Raw genomic sequence first — 19951 nt, forward strand, 5'->3', positions numbered from 1 at the left:
GAGAACAGGTCACCTAGCTTCCTGTATTGGGGTTTTTTTTTGTGCCAGTTCTGGGGCTTGGACTCAGGGCCTGAGCACTGTCCCTGGCTTCTTTTTTGCTCAAGGCTAGCACTCTGCCACTTGAGCCACAGCGCCACTTCTGGCCATTTTCTGTATATGTAGTGCTGGGGAATTGAACCCAGGGCCTCGTGTATACGAGGCAAGCACTCTTGCCACCAGGCCATATCCCCAGCCCTAGCTTCCTATATTGGAAGATTGCTGTTGTGGTAGGGTATAGACCCCCCCCCCACACACACACACCGACAGTTACTCAGCTAGCAGTGGGCCACTGAGCAATTATACTGTGTCTCAGACTGGTCCTGGGTCTGACCGGGGTGTGCTACCATCTGCCACCTACTCTCCCAGGGAAAAGATGGGGGAGACTTGGGGTGAGAGCAAGAGGAAGAAGCTACATGTGCCTGCCATGGGTGGGGGAGGGGGCCTCTATGAGGAAGTAACCCCCTCCCAGCAGGGCTTATTAGGAGCCTGAAGTTCTTTGTGGAGCGGGGATGGCAAGAAGCGTATGAGGGGCCCCCACTACCTGGGAGCCCCGGGAGAGGACAAAATGAGGCCCAGGGACCAGCTGCTTACAGTCCCATCTCACAGGAGGAAGCTGAGATTGCCAGGCACTGGCCTGGGACCAGCAGGGACCAGGCCCATGCACTGGGATGGAATTAGGAGCCAGTGCTGGGAGCAATGAGGAAGACCGGGGTCCCGGGAGTGTCACATTTGGGGGATCATACTGGTGCCTGAGCACCCCTTGCCCCCCTCAGCTCCAATGCCTCATCCACATCCAGCTGTGGCACGTGCTGCCTTATTGATCCTAGTTGTCTAGTGCCAGCACTGGGCCCCCACCACCTGACCAGGTGGTCACATGACTGAGGAATGAACAGGGAGCTATGGCAGTGAATATTGGGCTTCAGATCTGTCTTGCAGTTGGGGGCTGGGGCGGGGTGGGGGGGCCGTATTCCAGGCATGAGAGCAACTGTGCAAAGCTGGGATGGGGGTGGCAGAGGGCTGGGGCTGGGACAGGAGGGTGGGGGTGGAGCCAGGGGCAGCATGGGGCCTGCCAGCCGGCTTAGCCCACTAGAGGAGGGCTAGGGAGAGGGGCAGGGGAGGTACAGGTGCCACGTAAGGGGTGAAGAGGCCTGGCCCAGGCCATGCTCGAGTGTGGGCACAGTGCAAGAAGAAGGCACGCGGCACATGATATAGGCTACGGACCCCAAGATGACTCTGTAGGCCACCTGCTCCTGGAGGCTGAGACTTGCTCAATCTGGCTCTTGGAGACCAAATCCAGAGCCAGGCTCTTCTCACTTACCAGCCAGGGTCGCAGGCAGTTTTCCGTTCTGTGCCTCCGCTTCCCTGTCCCCAAGTGGGTGACAGCGTGCTCCTCGGTGACAGCGTGCTCCTCAGTGTCAGCCACATCTGTGATGCTCCATGTAGCTGTAGCCCGGTAGCCCCGTGCCCTTCTGGCATGGTCCCCCACCTCAGGCCTGGGCCTGGTGTCCTGCTTTTGCTGGTCTGGGAACCATGGCTATAGCAAGCGCAGGTGAAAAATTATCCGAGACCTGGCTCAGGTTGCTCACGCCTGTCATCCCAGCTACTCAGGAGGCTGAGATCTGAGGGTCATGGTCCAAAGCCAGCCTGAGCAGGAAAAAGTTCATGAGACCTTTATCTTCAATAAACTACTTAAAAAAGCTGGAAGTGGTGCTATGGCTCAAGTTGCTGAGCATACTACTTGAGCACAGAGAGGCTCGGGGACAGTGAGCTGGCCCTGAGTTCAAGTCCCAGGACTGGCAAAAAAAAATTACCCAAGACCACAGCCACCAGGAAGTTTAACAAGTGTCCCCTAGGTGAACCTGCCCTCCTCAGGAGCCTCCTTTGGGCCTCATAAACTGTGGATTCTGGGATTCTTCCCTGTGGAATGTGGATGGCAAAGCCATCCTTGTCTTTGACCTTGGCATGTGCTTGCCTGGGGCCAAAAAAGAGATGGAAGGCTCCCCTCCACCTCCTGCTTGGTGAGCTTGGCGGCGCTGGCTGGCTGCCATGTTCCTGGTCCCCTGCTGCAGCAGTCTTGTCCTGCCCAACCCTTTACCCCAGCCTGGTCAGGTCCGAGCAGTCTGTGCCACATGCACAGCTGGTTCTTGTGTTTCTACCATGGGCTCCCCACTAGAACGACACACCCTAAGGCAGGGAAGCTGATTGACTCTGCCCACCCGGTGCCCAGCCTGGTTCTCACCCACTGGGAAGAGGGCAGGGGTCATCCTTACATGGTGGTACACGCTTGCCCTCCCAGCTCCTGGGGAGACTGAGATACGAGGATCACTTGAGCTGACAAGTTTTGAGATCAGCTTGAGTAACATAATGAGACTTCATCTTTAAAAAGTTGGATAGGAGAGGGCTGGGAATATGGCCTAGTGGCAAGAGAGCCTGCCTCGTATACATGAAGCCCTGGGTTCAATTCCCCAGAACCACATATATGGAAAACGGCCAGAAGTGGCGCTGTGGCTCAACTGGCAGAGTGCTAGCCTTGAGCAAAAAGAAGCCAGGGACAGTGCTCAGGCCCTGAGTCCAAGCCCCAGGACTGGCAAAAAAAAAAAAAAAAAAAAAAAAAAGTTGGTTAGGAAAAAAAAAAAGTTGGATAGGGTGGCACACACCTGTAATCCCAGCGCTCAGGAGACTGAATCAGGAATGTCACAAGTTCAAGACTAGCCTGGGCTCCACAGGAACACTGTCTCAAAAATAAAAGCAAGAGCTGAGGTAATCAGCCACTTTCAGGGTGTCCCCCCACTAGGAGGTATTCAGTACTAGTCAAGTCAGGGATCTGTGGGGCAGATAAAGGTTCTGATAAGTCCTGTGTGAACTGATCCTATTTAATCCTAGAGTCCTCCAAGGGTCTATGAGCCCCAAGTTTTTTATGCCCAGGCATGCCCACTGTGATGGGGGGGGGGGGGCAGATCTTTTCTCTTTCTGCTATCCAGGCTCAGTGTGCTGTTTTGGCTTTTTGCTCGCTCTCAATCCACTACATGTGGGGAAACTGAGTCACCAGTGTTCCCACTGGGACACATGTGATACCACATGGAAGACCTCCCCCCCTCCCCTTTATCTTTCCCATCCCCCAGCTCTTTCTCAAATCCTACTGGGGTGCCTGACACACCCTGCCTGACCCCTGAGGGCCCGGGCTGCTGTGGGCACGGCTTACCCTGCAGAAATGCCCTGGCACATGACCTGCTGGGCCTGCACACTGGAGGGGGGCCCTGGGGAGCTGGGGGTGTCAGCAGCGTGCCTGTAATTCCAGCTACTCAGTAGGCTGAGACCCAAGGATCACAGTTCAAAGGCAGCCCAGGGCAGGAAGGCCCATGAGATTCCTGTCTCCAGTGAACCATCAAAATGCTAGAAATGGAATTGTGGCTCAAGTGGTAGAGCGCTAGCCTTTAGCACAGACACTCAGGGACAGTGCCAGGCCCTGAGTTCAAGCCCCAGGAAAAGTGTCCTGACTAGCACACTGGCGAGTGTGGAGTGGCTCAGTGGGGGTTGTAAGGGCAATGTACACATAAACTACAGCTGGGAAGAGCGAGCATTCAAACTGAGTCCTGGCTCCCAGCTCAGCCCATGGAGACACATGGCTGGGGGGAGGCCGAGCCTCTCTCTAGAAGCCCTGGGCAGGTGCCCTCCCAAGCCACAGGAGTCCAGTGGCAGGTGAGGTGGCTAGTCGGAGTTGGCAGTGTGGCTGCCGGTCCAGGGCTTAGGCCAGCATCCCCTGCAGGTTTTGTCCTGGCTCATGGTGCCGGATGGCATGGGGAAGAGTCTCTTTGTCAACAGTGGGGCGGGAGCTGTTGGATTATTCCAGGGTGACCGTGGGGGGCATGGCGCGGCAGTAGGGACCTTTTTTTTTTAAGCTACTGGGGATGGAGCTCCAGGCCCCTCTAATGCCAGTCAAGTGCCCTACACTGAGGCTTTCTATTTGAATTTTTTTCTCTCTTTTTTTTGGCTGTTGGTGGTGGTGGTAGTGGAGCTTGAACTCAGGGCCTGTGTGCTGTCCCTGAGCTCTTTTTGCTCAAGGCTAGTGCTCTACCATTTGTACCACAGCACCACTTCTTGTTTGCTGGTTGTTTATTGGAGATAAGAGTCTTACAGAATTTCCTGTCGGGTTGGCTTTGAACTGCAGTCCTTTAGATCTCTGCCTCCTAAATAGCTAGGATTACAGGTGTGAGCTACTTGTACCTGGCCTTTTAAAAAATGTTTCATTTAATTATTATTATTTTTTTGCCAGTCCTGGGGCTTGAACTCAGGGGCTGGGCAATGTCCCTGAGCTTCTTTTTGCTCAAGGCTAGCAGTCTACCACTTTAGCCACAGCACCACTTCTGGCCTTTTCTGTGTATGTGGTACTGAGGAATCGAACTCAGGGCTTCATGCATGTTTGGCAAGCACTCTACCATTAAGCCACATTCCTAGCCTAATTTTTTAAATTGTTATTAGAAAGATGATGTTAGTTACATAACTCAGGTAAAGAGTACATTTCTTTTGGGACAGTGTCACTGCATTTTTCTTTTGAGACTAACTTTAATTTGGGTGGTTTTGAACTTGAGATCCTCCTACCTCTCTCCTGAACAGCTTGGATTACAGGCATATACTTGCATGCCCAGCTTCTCCTATACTCTTTGAGCAAGGGGGATCCTTAAAAATCTTTGCCAGCATTTGAGCTGGGAAGGGGATACCCATGCGGGGACCTGCAGGAGGCTTGGCAGCGTGCTGTGTGACTTGTGGCTTGCCCTCTCTGGACTCCATCTTGTTTGGATCAGCCCTCTGCCACCACCCCTTCCTTGTCATATTGTGCTGGGGTGCTCTACCCTCTCAGTTTCCCCGCATGGGTCTTAATCCTCTAAATTGCTGCACAATCCCTGTTGACTTACCCATTTTGTAACTCAGAAAGCTGAGACCTGGCTGCCTCCCCTCCCCAACTCCAGACCAAACTCCTAATGTCCCGTGGCCCATGGACTCTCGGGGGCTACAGCCCATGGGTTCTATTTCTGTGAACATGATGCGGGGTGACGTGACCCCACTGGGGGAGGGGAGGCTTCCTGGAAGAGGCGGCAGCTAAGCAGGCACCCTGCTATAATCCACATCTCTAAGAGAGCGCGGCCTAGCTAGGCAGCCCCCCCACACCCGGAGTGGAGAAGTGAAGCTCTGGGGCGTGGGGGGCTGTTCCATTTTTAGTAGCTGTCACCGGAAGAGCGGCCATGAGTTTCCTCCTGTCCCTGTGGACAGGCAGAGTCTAGCCGTCCTTGGGAACCATGCCAGCTGATAGTGCGGTATGGTGCTGGGGGGGGGGGGAGGGGGAGCCTGTACCCCATATAGTCAGCACCCATGCTGAATGGAGACTTGGATCCAGACACTTGGCTTCCCTGGGCCTCAGTTTCCTCATCTTGGAGATGGGCATTAGGGAGAGCCACCTCTGAGAGTCAGGCGAGGAGGGCCTGGCCAGAGATGAGGGCTGAATATTGGCTGTACTTTGGCATTGATGGGAGACGAAGCTTCTTTTCTTTATGCCTCCTCCAGCTCCAGTGGCACTTACACCTCTGCCTGGCCTCTGCTTCCGGCCCTTCTGGCCTCTCATGGTGGGGCCGTTTCTGTGGCCATGTCTCCTCCTGGTGGACGCCTGGGCTATTGACAGGGTTTCAGTAACCCCTGTTCTCTCTCATGTGATTTGCTTCCCCCATCCCCCTGCTTTTTAGCATCATTCCAGGGGCTGTGGTCTCTTGAGTCTTGGAGGCCTCTCTTTCCCAACATCTGCCTAGACAGAACCATCCACAGAAGCTAAAGAATGCACATTGTGTCCCAGCTCTGTGTTTTGGGTCTCGTGGTCACTGCCAGCACCCCCATGTCAGCACATCCTCTCAGGGGCCTGCCCAGAGGCTTCTGAGAGGCTGGTGTTTGAACAGGGATTCCTGTGAGTGGCCAGAAGGAAGATGGGGGACCAGCACATGGACTTTGGCAAGGCCAGCGGGGGCACCCCATTCTTTGTGCCTTGATGGCAGATTGCTTGCTTGCTTGCCTGATTTTTTTTTTTTCAGTCTTGGGCTTGAACTTAGGGCCTGGGCATTGTCACTGAGCTCTTTTGCTCAGTGCTTTGAGCCACAGCACCTCTACTTCTGGTTTTTAAGAGTTAGTTGGATAAGATTCTCAAGGGGACTTTTTCTGCCTCAGGGACTGTTTCTGCCTTGGCTGGCTTCAAACCATGATCCTCAGATCTCAGCCTCCCAAGGAGCTTGGATTACAGGCATGAGCCACCAGCTCCCATCGCATCTTTTTTTTTTTTAATTAAATTGCTGTTATAAAGGGGATATGCAAAGGGGTTACAGTTATATGAGTCAGATAAAGTGCACTTCTTTCTGGACAGACGGCCATGGTGGCATCCTAAAGGACAAAGGACCTATGATGTGGTCACCCCTCGGTTGCCCCATGGTGTTCACCCCCCTGGGACAGTGGCTTCGTCTCCTTTGGACGTGACCCAGGCACAGGACAGGATGTGATGTCAGACTGTCAACACCAAAGAGTAGGACACAGGCCCAGGGTGTGGCTCAGCAGCCAAGCACCTGCAGGACACCTGCAGATCCCATCCCAGCTCTGCAGAAAGACCAAAAAAAACAAAGAATAAATGGGGCTCACACACCTCTTTATTTTCCTCATAACATACGCTGAAGCTAGGTATGGTGGCACGTGCCTATATTCCCCACACCTGAGAGACTATGGCAGGAGGATGGTGAACTTCATACCAGCCTGGGCTGGGTAGTGGGACTGTCTCCAAACAACAGGCAGTGGTGTGGGGTTCACTCCACAGGAACTGCAGCTTTGCCCACACAGGCTGAGCATCATAGGCCCCAGTGCCCCACCTCTGAGCATTCCCCATCACTTGGGCCCCTTCCCCTTCCTTAGCCCTCTTTTTCAGGTGAATTTTCAGGTGGGGTCTCATGCTTTTTGTCCAACCTGGCCACCTCAGGCTTTGTTCCTTCTGCCTCTGGCTTCCTGTTTACCTGGGACCCCAGGTGTGATCCATCACACCTTGGTCCTCAGTACAAGTAGGCTGTCATGGACTTCTTGTCTACGCAAATATTGAATCTCGATCCTCCTGACTTCTGCCTCCTGAGTAGCTGGGTTTACAAAATGGTGTGTGCCACCTGCCTGACCTTTTTGTTTGTCCCTGGAGCCCCACCCTCCCTTCACCTGAGGTGAGGGCATCTCTTTTTCATCTGAGCATCTCTCTTCTCTTGTCAGAATATGCCGAGTTTTTGCACTGCAAGTCCAAAAAGTTTACAGACTTTGATGAAGTTCGGCAGGAGATCGAAGCAGAGACAGACAGGGTCACGGGGACCAACAAAGGCATCTCCCCAGTGCCCATCAACCTGCGGGTCTACTCACCACACGGTAGGTAGCTCGGACAGGGACCTGGGAGGTGTGGGAGAGAGGGAGGGTGGTGCTCTGTGCCAACCTTTGCTAGGATGTGTACACTCTCAAAGAGTAGGTGTCCACTGGCTTTTCTTCCTATACACATAGCTCTAAGGAAAACCCAGGCCACGCAGGCCATGGGGAGTGGTGGAAAATTGTCGAGATCCCATCTCAGTCTATATGCTGGGCATAATAGGCCTGAGTACTAGCTTCATGAGAGGATTGACATCAAGGCTGGCCCTGGACAAATACCATGAGAGTCTGTCTGAGAGTTAAGAAAAGCTAAAGATGAGCTGGAAGCCTGGTGCCAGGGGCAGTGGCTCACGCCTGTAATCCCAGCTACTCAGGAGGGTGAGATCTGAGGACTGAGGTTCAAAGCCAGCCAGAAAACTAGAAATGGTGCTGTGAGTCAAGTGTTAGCGGGCTAGCCTTGAGCTGAAGAGCTTAGGGGCAGTGCCCAGGCCTAGAGTTCAAGCCCCATTACCAATAAAAAAGAAAAGAAGATGGGCTGGGGGCAAGGCTTAAATGATAGAGTGAGTGCCTTCCTGGCAAGTATAAACTTCGCAATGCCAAGAAAAACCAGAACTTTTTTTTTTTTTTAAAGAAGTCATACCAAGGCCAGGCACCATTGGTTCACACCTGTAATCTTAGCTACTCAGGAGGCTGAGATCTGAGGATCAAGGTTCAAAGCCAGTGTGGACAGGAAACTTTTTTTTTTTTTTTTGGTCAGTCATGGGGCTTGAACTCAGCCTGGACACTGTCCCTGAGCTCTTCAACTCAAGGCTAGCATTCTACCACTTGAGCCACAGCACCATTCCTGGGCAGGAAACTTTTCATGAGAATTTTTTTGTCAGTCATGAGGCTTGATCAGGGCCTGGGCGCTGTCTTTGAGCTCTTTCACTCAAGGCAAGTGCTCTACTACTTTGAGCCACAGCTCCACTTCTGGTTTTTTGGTGGTTAATTAGAGATAAGAGTCTTAATGGACATTCCTGTCTGGACTGGCTTTGAATCGAAATCAGATCTCAGCCTCCTGAGTAGCCTGGATTACAGACGTGTGCCACCAACACCCAGATCTCCAATAAACTACTGAGAAAAATCCAGAAGTGGTGCTGTGGCTCGAGTGGTAGCATGCTAGCCACTAGCAAAAGAGGCTCAAGGACAGTACCTAGCCCCCAAGTTCAAGCCCAGGACTGGCACAAAAAAATAAAAATAAAAGAAGGCATGCCAGCAGGAGTGTCCAGTGACATCATCAGCTGATCTCTTGCCTGGTTTCTGACCCCTTCCCCTCTGATTTCCCTCCCAGTGTTGAACTTGACCCTCATCGACCTCCCGGGCATCACCAAGGTGCCAGTGGGGGACCAGCCCCCCGACATCGAGTACCAGATCAAGGAGATGATCCTACAGTTCATCAGCCGGGAGAGCAGCCTGATCCTGGCTGTCACACCTGCCAACATGGACCTGGCCAACTCAGATGCCCTGAAGCTGGCCAAGGAGGTGGACCCCCAAGGTGACCACCCAGCCCCCATCCCACCACTCCCTCTTCCTGCACCCCTGATTCTACATCCCTGGTGTCCTTATTGGCACGTGGTTGTTTTAGGAAGAGGGCAGTGCCTGTGGGTGTCCTCCAGTTCTCCTCAAACAACATCACATCCACACTGGCAGCTCACAAGGAGAGGGGACAGGAGTAGAGCATCCCAGCAGTGTTAGTCAGCATCCTGCTGCTCTATAACAAATAACAGAGACAACCAACTTATAAATGAGAAAGGATCCTCTTGGCTCACTGATTTGGAGGTTCTGGCCTGTGACTTGGTTGACCTCATTGCTTTTGGGCAGAGCCCATGGCAGTGCAGGATCCTTATAGCAAGGGAGCAAATGAGAGAGCATATCATCCCCTTGTGGGCAGTCTCCACTGACCTAAAGACCTCCTAGCGGGCCCCAGCAACTAAAGTGTCACCACACCTTCAAGTAGGCCACTCTGAAAGCCATGCTTTTAATGGATGAGCATTTGGGAGGCATTTAAGCTACAAACTATAGCACCACCCCTCCCAGGGCCCAGCTAGAGTCCAAACCCCATTTCTAGGAGCTACTTGAACTTTTCTCCAAACTTGGTCTCCCTCTGTCAGAACTAAAGAACCTCCACTCACTATGGGGGCTGGGCTGGTCAAGGAAAGGGGTGAGTTAGCCAAAGAATGCTGGGACAGTGATATTAGGAGACAATGGGGACTGTGACACCCCTGTCCAGGCTCATGTGGCATCAAACTCTTCACATAGCCATTGATCCAGTGACTGTTAATTAACCTAGTAACTAGACCGTTTTGGCCCTGAGCATCCATCAGGGAACAAAATCGACATCCCAGGGAAAACATTCAGCTCTTGGGGATGGGTGACATGGGGCCCCTGAGGAGGTCAGGGTCCAGCCAAAGGAGAAGAATTTAAAAAGAGGCAAGAGCTGAGGGCGTGGCGGCAGAGTACTTGCCTGGCAAGCCCCGAGTCCAAAGCTCTGTACTGCCAAAATAATCAGTTGGTGGCTGTGGACTGCGCAAGCACAAGACACTGGGTTTGAGAGCGGCTCTTTTCTCCTTAGGGGAGGAGGGATGTCCAACCCCACAGTAGAATGTCACCCACCAGGTGAGAGCCAGCCAGTATACACCAAATGACCCAAGTGGCCACACCATGTCCCCAGGGCATGCGACAGTGACAGGGTCAATTGGACCTCAGGTGGCTTGGAGTCACCAGCCTATATTCCTTCCTCATGGCGCCCTCGGACCTCTGGTCTCCTTTCAGGCCTGCGGACCATTGGTGTCATCACCAAGCTGGACCTCATGGATGAGGGAACCGATGCCAGGGATGTCCTGGAGAACAAGCTGCTCCCCTTAAGAAGAGGTGTGGCGGCGGGGGCAGGGCTGCATGGGGGAGGAGCTTGAGGGTGGGAGGGTGGGCAGGGCTGAACAGGTGTGGGTATGTGTGCATAATTGTGCATGTGTGTGGGCATGTTTGTGTGTATGTATGTGCCTGTATTGGGGGAAAAAACTCCAGGTCTGGTACTTTCTAGACAGGTGCTCTACCTCTTGAGCCATACCTCTAGTCTTTTTTGTCACTCCTGGGGCTTGAACTCTGGGCCTGGGCACTGCCCCTGGCTTCTCTTTGCTCAAGGCTAGCACTCTACCACTTGAGCCACAGCACCACTTCTAGCTTTTCTGTATATGTGGTGCTGAGGAATTGAACCCATGGCTTCGTGCATGCTAGGCAAGCACTCTACCGCTAAGCCACATTCCCAGCCCCTCTCCCTTCTTTCCTAGTCTCTGAGATCCAGGCCTGCAGTGGCCCTCCTGGTGCAGCTCCTGTCCTGCCTCTCTCCCCCTAGGCTACATCGGCGTGGTAAACCGCAGCCAGAAAGACATCGAGGGCAAGAAGGACATCCGGGCAGCGCTGGCGGCCGAGAGGAAGTTCTTCCTCTCCCACCCCGCCTACCGGCACATGGCTGACCGCATGGGCACCCCGCACCTGCAGAAGACCCTGAATCAGGTACACTGAGGACTTGGGGTGGTCATGGCGATGGTGCGGACTGTGCACTGCACAGCACCTTCGAGCCACGTGCCACGGTCTAGAGCAGCGTTTTGCTTTAGGAAAATTTGTTCCGCCTACATTGATGACTCTTAGAATGCCATCATTTAATTCAGAGGAATAGTGTTTACTCAGTGGCTACCATCTGTCATTATCACTGTTGTTTTCATTTGCATTGTAATTACTTAATCATATGTTCAGAAGTTTGCCAACAGTTCCTGGGGCCAGTGACCTGAGTGAAGGTCACACACCTGACCCAGTGGCCAGCAGCACTCATTAGTTTAAGGGAGAGTGAGGGAGGCCCGGCCCAGCCTCTGGGCACGTGCTCCTGACGCTGCTGTTCCAAGCCTCCTTCCTCTTGTCCATCCATGGAGAATGGCGACTGTCCACACTTCCTGGGGCTCCTGTCTCAGTGGTCTTTCAGCACAGGAAACACACCTCAGCCACACGGGTGCTTGATTGTCTCCCCACCACTCTTAACACAGACACCAGAGAGCACAGAGTCTTTTCCTCAGTGCTGTACACATAAATGGGCAGATAAAGAAGTAAATCAATAATGGAATCCGGCCAGCAGCGTACGCCTGTTATCTGAACTGCTCCGAAGGCTGAGATCTGAAGATCACGGTTCTAAGCCTGCCTGTCAGGAAAGTCTGTGAGACTCTTATCTCCAATAAACTACTCAGAAAAAGCTGCCAATGGCACTATGGCTCAAGTGGTGGAGCACTTGCCTTGAGCACAAAGGCTCAAGGAAAGCATCCAGGCCTTGAGTTCAAGCCCTGGGACCAGCACAAAAAAACAATTAAATAAGTAAATAATGGAAAAGGTAACTATGTATCTGCAAGCTATGCAGTGATAGGCCCCTGTGGTTCCTTTCCCCTTCCATTGTTGGATTTCTTTCTGTTCTCCCTCCCCACAGGTCCCCACCCCTGCCCTACTGGCCTTTTTCTGCTCAGCAAGATCTCAGGGGAGCCCCAAGCCTGCAGCAAAAGCCCTCCCTCCTCCACTTCTTTCCCCACCCTTTCCCTCCCCCTTTCTCTCCTAGCCAAACCACTGGACCTACAGTTCTGTGTCTGGCTTTTCCTCCAGCAGTACATTGGGGGGGGGGGGGGGCGTACTCCTCTCCTTTGGGTATGTCTCTACCTCTCTTTCAAGTCTGTGACCAAGGAACAAATTCATATGTTTCCAACCTGGAGCAGAGGAGCCTGGGCTGCCGCTCGTGGGCACAGCGCATGCCTATGCTCCCATCCCCAGCTCCAGTCTCCACTCCATCCCCCTCGGGCTCCCGTGTTCCTCTTTCTTCTATCTGGATCCTGATGGGAATCCAGCCACTCTGGAAGCTACCTGCTCACCCCTGCCCTCCCTGTCCTTTGTGGAAAGGCACCCCACAGGTGGAGGGCTGTCTGGTACCTGCAAGTAGGAGTCCCCATGGTGTGTCACCCCTTGATCTGCCTCCCACCCCTCCTCAGCTTTGCGGGCCCCTGGTGCAGCCTGTTCGGAGCTGGATGTTTCTGCTTCCGCCCGAGTGTGTGGGGTGTGCCGGAGTTGGAGTGGCATTGGAAGGCATCTGGCCCCACTCAGCCTCATACCCTCGCTGATGCCCATCCTGTGCCCTGCAGCAACTGACCAACCACATCCGGGAATCGCTGCCGTCCCTGCGCAGCAAACTGCAGAGCCAGCTGCTGTCCCTGGAGAAGGAGGTGGAGGAGTACAAGAACTTCCGGCCCGACGACCCCACGCGCAAAACCAAAGCTCTCCTGCAGTACGTGCTCCCTTCCTTATGCCCTGCCTGGGCAGCTCTGGGCCGGCCCAGGCCCATTGCATCTCATTGACCAGTCAGTCCAGTGCACCTCAGCCATGGCGGCGCAGGGATGGGGGCCACCCGTTCCCCTGGGTGTAGAGAAGAGAAAGTAAGCAAATAAAAGCCAGGCCTGGTGTCCTGCCCCTGTTGTCCCAGCCACTCAGAAATCTGAGGCAGAAGGAATGCTTAAACCAGGAATTTAAAGCGACGTGGAGAGACCCTAACTTGAAAGAATAAAAAGGCAGACGCCAGTGTATCATGCCTGAAATCCTAGTTCCTGAGAAGGCTAAGATCTGAGGCTCACCCCCGCAGATAAATCCCAGAGACCCTTATCTCCATTGAGCCACCAAAAAGCCAAAGTGGAGGTGTGGCTAAAGTGGTAGAGCACCAGCCTTGAGTGAAAAAGCTAAGAGACCACACCCAGATTCTGAGTTCAAACCCCAGTGCACACAGGCACACACACATGCACACATGCGTGTAAACACTAAAAAGGACAATTCCATGACATCAGGCTTTGGGTGTGAAGTGTCATTAGCTTTATTTATTTAGTGTCATTAGCTTTATTTTCTTGGAAATAGTTGAGATAAGGCTGCATTTTGGGACCATTGCCTTTGACTTGGTGGAATCTAGAAGCAGCTTGTCATCTGCTGGACTATGAAGTAGACACTGCTCCCATCTACCCATTTTGCAGACAAGAAAACTGAGGCCGAGAGGAGTAGCACTGCCCATCCATGGCCTCACAGCCCATCGTGACTGGACATTCCCCCGACTGGTCAGGGGAGATGGTGGGGTCAATGGCAGGGTCTTGGAGGAGCGTGTAGAGGGCTGGTCTTTACACCCTACCATCTGCCAAAGCAGTTTGAATCTCAGGACAGAGGTAGCAGAGCCATGACTCTTTATTTATTTCTTTTTTTTTTTTTTTGACCAGTCCTGGCCTTGGACTCAGGGCCTGAGCATTGTCCCTGGCTTCTTCCCGCTCAAGGCTAGCACTCTGCCACCTGAGCCACAGCGTCCCTTCTGGCCGTTTTTCATATATGTAGTGCTGGGGAATCGAACTGAGAGCTTCATGTGTAGGAGGCAAGCACTCTTGCCACTAGGCCATATTCCCAGCCCCTCTTTGTTTCTTTTTTGTGCCAGTCCTAAACATTTTAATTTTATTTATTTTTTCGGGTCAGGGCTTGCACTCTAACCCCTTGAGCCACAGCTCCACTTTCAGCTTAATTTCTGGTGGGTCATTAGAGATAGGAGTCTCACTGACTTGGCTGCCCCCACTGGCTTTGAACCGCAATCCTCTGCTCTCAAGCTGCCTGAGCAGCTGGGATTACAGGCATGAGCACCAGCACCCAGCCTGACAGTGGCCTTGTCTCTCCTAGGATGGTCCAGCAGTTTGGCGTGGACTTTGAGAAGCGGATTGAAGGCTCAGGAGACCAGGTGGATACACTGGAGCTGTCTGGAGGCGCCCGGATCAATCGCATCTTCCATGAGCGCTTTCCCTTCGAGCTGGTGAAGGTGGGTGTGGCTCTAGGCTGCCAGCCACCTCCTGAGGAACATGGCGGGAATGAGAGGTTCCCCCATCAGCTTTTTTCCCCTGAGAAGGCAGCTGAGAGGCTTCAGGCAGAATGGGTCAAAGGTTAGCCAGATGGAGTGACTCACACCTGTAATCCTAGCTCAGGAGGCTGAAATCCGAGGATGACAGCTTGAAGCCAGTCTGCGCAGAAAAATTCGAGACTCCAATTAACCACCCAGAAGCTGGAAACAGAGGTGTGGTTCAAGTGGTAGATAGCCAGGCTTGAGTAGAAAAAGCTAAACAAACACCAGCACTGGCACACACAACTCCCCCCCCCCCCGAAAAAAAAAATGGTCCCATTTTCTTCCAGTGACAAAATACATGTTCTTCACTAAATCCTATTATCCCTCCTAAATCCTATTATTCCAAATCCTTTGGAATCCCTCACAGGTTCCAAATCAACCACTGAAGAAAAGCGGTTGAAGCTGAGCAGCAGAGCACATATCTGTAACCCCGGCCCTACACCTAGGGAGGCAGAGGCAGGATGGCAAGCTTTAAGTCCACCCTTGGCTACATAGGAGACCCTATCTGAATAAAAAAGCAAATCTGAATAAAAAAGCAAGGTCTGTGTTTGGTGCTCAGTGGTAAAGTGCTTACTGCGCTTACTAAAGTGCATGCACCCAGCCTTGGGTTCTATCTCCCATCCCACAAAAATAACAACAAAATGCACTGTGAGTAACTTATTGGTGATGGGAGGGTGGTTACCACCCCGAAATCACAGGCTATAAAGACACATGGTTTCTCTTTTGATTACCAAAGAGTGGGGTATACACTTTTTTTTTTTTTTTTTTTTTGCCAGTCCTGGGCCTTGGACTCAGGGCCTGAGCACTGTCCCTGGCTTCTTCCCGCTCAAGGCTAGCACTTGAGCCACTTGAGCCACAGCGCCGCTTCTGGCCGTTTTCTGTATATGTGGTGCTGGGGAATCGAACCTAGGGCCTCGTGTATCCGAGGCAGGCACTCTTGCCACTAGGCTATATCCCCAGCCCCGGGGTATACACTTTTGATTCCAAAACTGTGGATAACACATACTCACAACTAAGAATAAGAATCCATGCTGTGTTCCTGACAGGCTCACACTTGTGCACAGAAATAGTTCCTTCTTGGTTTTGTTTTGTTTTTGCTAGTCCTTGGCCTTGAACTGGGCCTGGGCATTGTCCCTAAGCTCCTTTTGCTCAAGGCTAGTACTCTACTACTTGAGCCACAGTGCCATTTCCAGCCGTGATTAATTGGAGATAAGAGTCTCACAGACTTTTCTGCCCAGTTTGGCTTTGAACCTCTGACCTTGGATCTCAGCCTCCCGAGTAGCTAGGATGACAGGCCTGAGCCAACAGTGCTGGGCTACAAAAATCATTCTGAAAAGATACATGGGGGATGTTAAGAGGCTTTGAATTCCAGTTAGAAGGTGGGATCCATTTCCTGCCAGGCGAATCTACCTTGTGGAACTCCTGTGTGTACACACACTCACACACATGCATCTTGCCTCAGGAGAACTCTACATGTGTCCCTTGTGTCTTCCCAGATGGAGTTTGACGAAAAAGATTTGAGACGGGAAATCAGCTATGCCATTAAGAACATTCATGGCGTCAGGCAAGTTCTATGGGGAGCACCCCTCCTCAGCCCCTTCCCCTGAAGCCAGTTGGGCCCCCTAAATCTTGTGCCCATACCCCAAGTCATGAGGCCTTCAGAGGACTCCAGGGGTGATTTTCATAGCTGTTAGCTTGTGTGGGTCTAGGGGTGTTGATGCTGGATGGATTTCAGTCCTTTATGGGTGAGGGGGTTCCAGGCCTTGATGTTTGCCTTTTGACCACCCTGGTAAAACCTAGAAAGTTCACTGTGGCTTTGTATGTGTCTAGTGGGGACAGAAAAGTCCCGTTGGGTCCCCTTCTTAGTCCTGCTTCATCACCCAGGTCCTGGGGTCACCCTGGACTAGAACCGGTCATCCAACCCAAGGGTTAGCGGGGCCCGTCCCTGGGGGTGTCCGTGGCGGCTGACCTTGCTTTGTCTCTCTGACTTACCTCCCTGCCCACTGGGTCGGGCATTTTTTTAGGACGGGGCTCTTCACGCCGGACTTGGCGTTCGAGGCCATTGTGAAAAAGCAGGTGGTGAAGCTGAAAGAGCCCTGTCTCAAATGCGTCGACCTGGTTATCCAGGAGCTAATCAATACCGTTAGGCAGTGTACCAGTAAGGTATCGCACCTGGACAGCACCCACAGCGGCTTGGTACCACGTCCCAGGGCCTCCATGCCAAGGCCCGGGAGCCTCTGGGCACCCCAGCTCCTACAGCTGGCCAGACCAGGGGGACAGGGGACAGGCCTCCTGGGACCTGATACCAAGCATGGCATGCGTTCTGGTGGAACTGGGCTGTAGCTTTCGCTGCCTTCTGGGAAGCATAGAGGGTTCCCCCACCCCACCACTCCAACCTTCCTGGCCATCACCCCCCCACTTTTTTTTTTGACAAAATGCCCAGCAGCTTCTGGCTTCTTTAGAACCAGCCCCCTTCTCTGTCACCACAGTGCTGGCACGATTTGGATGCCAGTGGCATAGTGAATACTTGGTGAACACAGCTTGGCAAAACTGCCTGGGCTCCCCAGTAGCCCAGTCAGCTCTCCCCCACCCCTGCTTCCAGGCTGCCCACCCTGGCCAGCCTGTCATCCCATCACCCTGGGACACCACACGGCCTGTGGGGCCTACCCTGGAGGGAGGGCCTGCTTCCCAGGGTGGCCCCCTGTGTCCAGCAGCTAAAGTGCTTCACTGTGGGCAGTCTGCTTGTGTGACCTCCGCATCTCCAGCGCTTGGGGTTGGCAGGGAATCTGTGCTTGCACCTTCTGTGTGAAGTCTGGAAAAGGCCCCCATTTGCTCCTTCATTAGCTTCTTCATTTCAAAAAGAGGGGGAGGAAAGCAACCTAGACAGGCACTGATTGGCCTCGGTGTGCCTGACGTCACCCACGGTCACAAATCGGATTGTGTTTGTGGTCTCTGCATGCCTTGGCTGCCCTTGGGGACAGCCACATCCCCGTGGCACTTGCCTAAACTCACCAGATCAGCCCTCCCCTCCCTCGTCCCGCACCCCACCCAGGCCTCTTTGAGCCGAAGCAGCTTTGGGGCAAATGTGGGCCCAGGCTTGGTCACAGGCATACTAACCAGCTGGTTTCTCGTTTCTTCTCTCTCTGTCTCCTGTCCTGTGTGTGTGTGGCCTGCACTGTCCCTGGGTGTCTTCCCACCTCGGCCCGCCCTCCGTCTGACCCAGGACGGGGCTGTTCACCCCCGACATGGCTTTTGAAGCCATTGTGAAAAAACAGATTGTAAAACTCAAAGAGCCAAGTTTGAAGTGTGTTGACCTCGTGGTCTCAGAACTGGCCACAGTCATTAAAAAATGTGCTGAGAAGGTAACAAACAGATTTTTTTTCTTTATCACCTCTGCATCAACCCCTTATCATCTCCCTGCCATCCTTTATCTCACCCTGAGCATCTGGAACATTCCACCTTGGCAGGAACCCCCATGTGTAGCCAAGTTCACCTTATTGTTTTCAATTTAGCTTTAGCAGTAGAATAAGGGGCGATTGTCATGCAGGTGCCACCTTTGCATCTTCAGGCACCTTGGACATAGCCAGATGTAGGAAATTTACAAAGCACAATTTCTCACTCCTGGAACGCTGAGAGAGAGGCGGGTTCAAGCTGGGACAAGTGTCTCACGCCTATAATCCCAGCTGTTTCAGAGGCAGAGAATGGGAGGATTGCAGATTGAGACCAACCCAGGCAAAAAGCTAGGGAGAACTTCTCAGCTCCGTCAGTAAGTGGGGTATAGTAGGTGATGTTTAATCCCAGCCTGGAGGGAGGCACAAGATAGGAGGATCTGAGTCTGAGCCTGGCTTGGGGTGGGGGCGGGGGGGGTGTGTGAACACAGGGGACCCTATTAGAAAGAACAACTAAAGCACAAAAGGGTTAGAGGTGTGGCTCAAGTGCTAAAGCGCCTTCCTATCAAGCACAAGGCCCTGAGTTCAGTTGGGGGGGGGGGTTGTAGCCCTCACTAAAGCAAATAGAGCTGTGTGTTTTTAAGTTGAGGTCCCTGGAGGGGTTCACCTTAGCAGTGACAGGACCCCCAGGCCAGGGTCAAAGGTAGGGGGGCGAGGGGTGTTGGCTGAGCTGGTACAAATGGTGTCACAACCAGCAATTGTTCTCCAAGGGAGTCCCTCCCAGGCTGGTGTCCCAGATTCCCTGCGCTCACACAGCGCTGGGTGGGGAGGGTCCTCCGGGACCCCCAGGGCATACACACTCACCCTCACTGTCTCTGCCACCTTCACCTTCCTCACTCACTCGCTTGCAAAGCAGCACTGCGCATGCGTGGGTCCCCCCAGCCCTGTTCTCGTCTCCCAAGCTGAGCAGCCCGGAGACAGGAGCAGTGTGGGGTCTCAGTAGCCACCCTCTCTGTGTTTCCCTTGCATTTTCCACATGGCGTGGGCCCCACTGTCCCCCGGGCCAGGACACAAGGACCTTGCCAACGTGGCCCCTCTGCTTGCCCCTAGCTCAGTTCCTACCCCCGCTTGCGAGAGGAGACAGAGCGAATCGTCACCACATACATCCGGGAGCGAGAGGGGAGAACCAAGGACCAGGTACTGGCACTCTGTTCTCTTTTTCAGGTCTACTTAGTTGTCATTTTGTGACAAACAGCAAGCAGCAGTGCAACCTCTACCTCAGTCAAGATAGTGTGTGGCGGCTAGGGGCATGACTGGGGCAGGGTTCCTCGGGGGCATGGCTTGGGCCAGGTTCCTCCGGGGTGGTGTTCTTCCAGGGGCCAGGCTCTCTGTGGTATGGCCTATCAGGTGGTGGGGGCATAGCTGGGTAGCTGTGCAGTGGGGATTCAGCATCATGGGGTCCCAGCCGCTGGGCAGGGGATGGACAGAAAAGATGTTTCATACACTGTCCCCCCAAATTCCCATCCTTGTGCCTTTTTGTAGGTGACCCTACCCAAGCTCCCAGGTCCTAGCATCCACAGTCCCCACCTGTTTGCACTGCCTTAGATGGAGTTCTGTAGTATGCCCAACACCATCTCATAAAATCCAAACAAAAGGACTGGAGGCATGGCTCAAGTAGAAGGGCACTTGCCTCACATGCTAGAGACCCTGAATTCAATCCCCAGTATTGGAAAAAAATAAAACTAAAACCAGGAAGACTGGTGCTGGCAGGACACAACTGCCTTTCCAAAGCCCACTGTAGATACTGGGCTGCCTTCATTTGAGCATTCTGCCCTTACAAAGACATCAGAGCCCCAGTTCCCACCCACCAAGCTAACCCCGGGCAAAATAAGATGGGCAGCAGCAGTTGGGGGGCTGTCCCATGTCACCCCTGCACCCTTCTTCGTGTGAGGGCATGTAGGTACGCTCATGAAGGGGGAACTGTGTGTGGACCAGAGCCGGGGTGCTGCAGATTGAACCCAGTACCCAGGAGCTCCATCTCAACCCTCTTTTACGTCTCATTTTCTGAGACAGGTTTTGCTCTGTGGCCCAGGCTGACCTCGAATTCATGACCCTCACATCTAGT

General features: G+C 53.2%; 1 protein-coding gene across 10 annotated transcripts in view; it reads left to right on the forward strand.

The window, feature by feature from the left end:
* Dnm2 (dynamin 2) overlaps positions 1 to 19951 on the forward strand; it is an 80291-nt gene that overhangs the window by 30968 nt on the left and 29372 nt on the right. For 5 of the 10 annotated variants that reach the window (XM_048342215.1, XM_048342217.1, XM_048342219.1 and 2 more), the window contains exons 3-11: positions 7315 to 7464; positions 8789 to 8992; positions 10270 to 10368; positions 10850 to 11010; positions 12666 to 12808; positions 14221 to 14356; positions 15934 to 16001; positions 17661 to 17799; positions 18937 to 19023. In XM_048342215.1, the coding sequence (XP_048198172.1) occupies positions 7315 to 7464; positions 8789 to 8992; positions 10270 to 10368; positions 10850 to 11010; positions 12666 to 12808; positions 14221 to 14356; positions 15934 to 16001; positions 17661 to 17799; positions 18937 to 19023 (1187 nt within the window). Of the gene's footprint in view, positions 1 to 7314; positions 7465 to 8788; positions 8993 to 10269; positions 10369 to 10849; positions 11011 to 12665; positions 12809 to 14220; positions 14357 to 15933; positions 16002 to 16461; positions 16601 to 17660; positions 17800 to 18936; positions 19024 to 19951 lie in introns of all 10 variants that reach the window. The other 5 variants (XM_048342214.1, XM_048342216.1, XM_048342218.1 and 2 more) reach the window with 1 other exon arrangement.

Source organism: Perognathus longimembris, chromosome 3, assembly GCF_023159225.1.
Source record: "Perognathus longimembris pacificus isolate PPM17 chromosome 3, ASM2315922v1, whole genome shotgun sequence".
Classification (NCBI taxonomy): domain Eukaryota; kingdom Metazoa; phylum Chordata; class Mammalia; order Rodentia; family Heteromyidae; genus Perognathus; species Perognathus longimembris.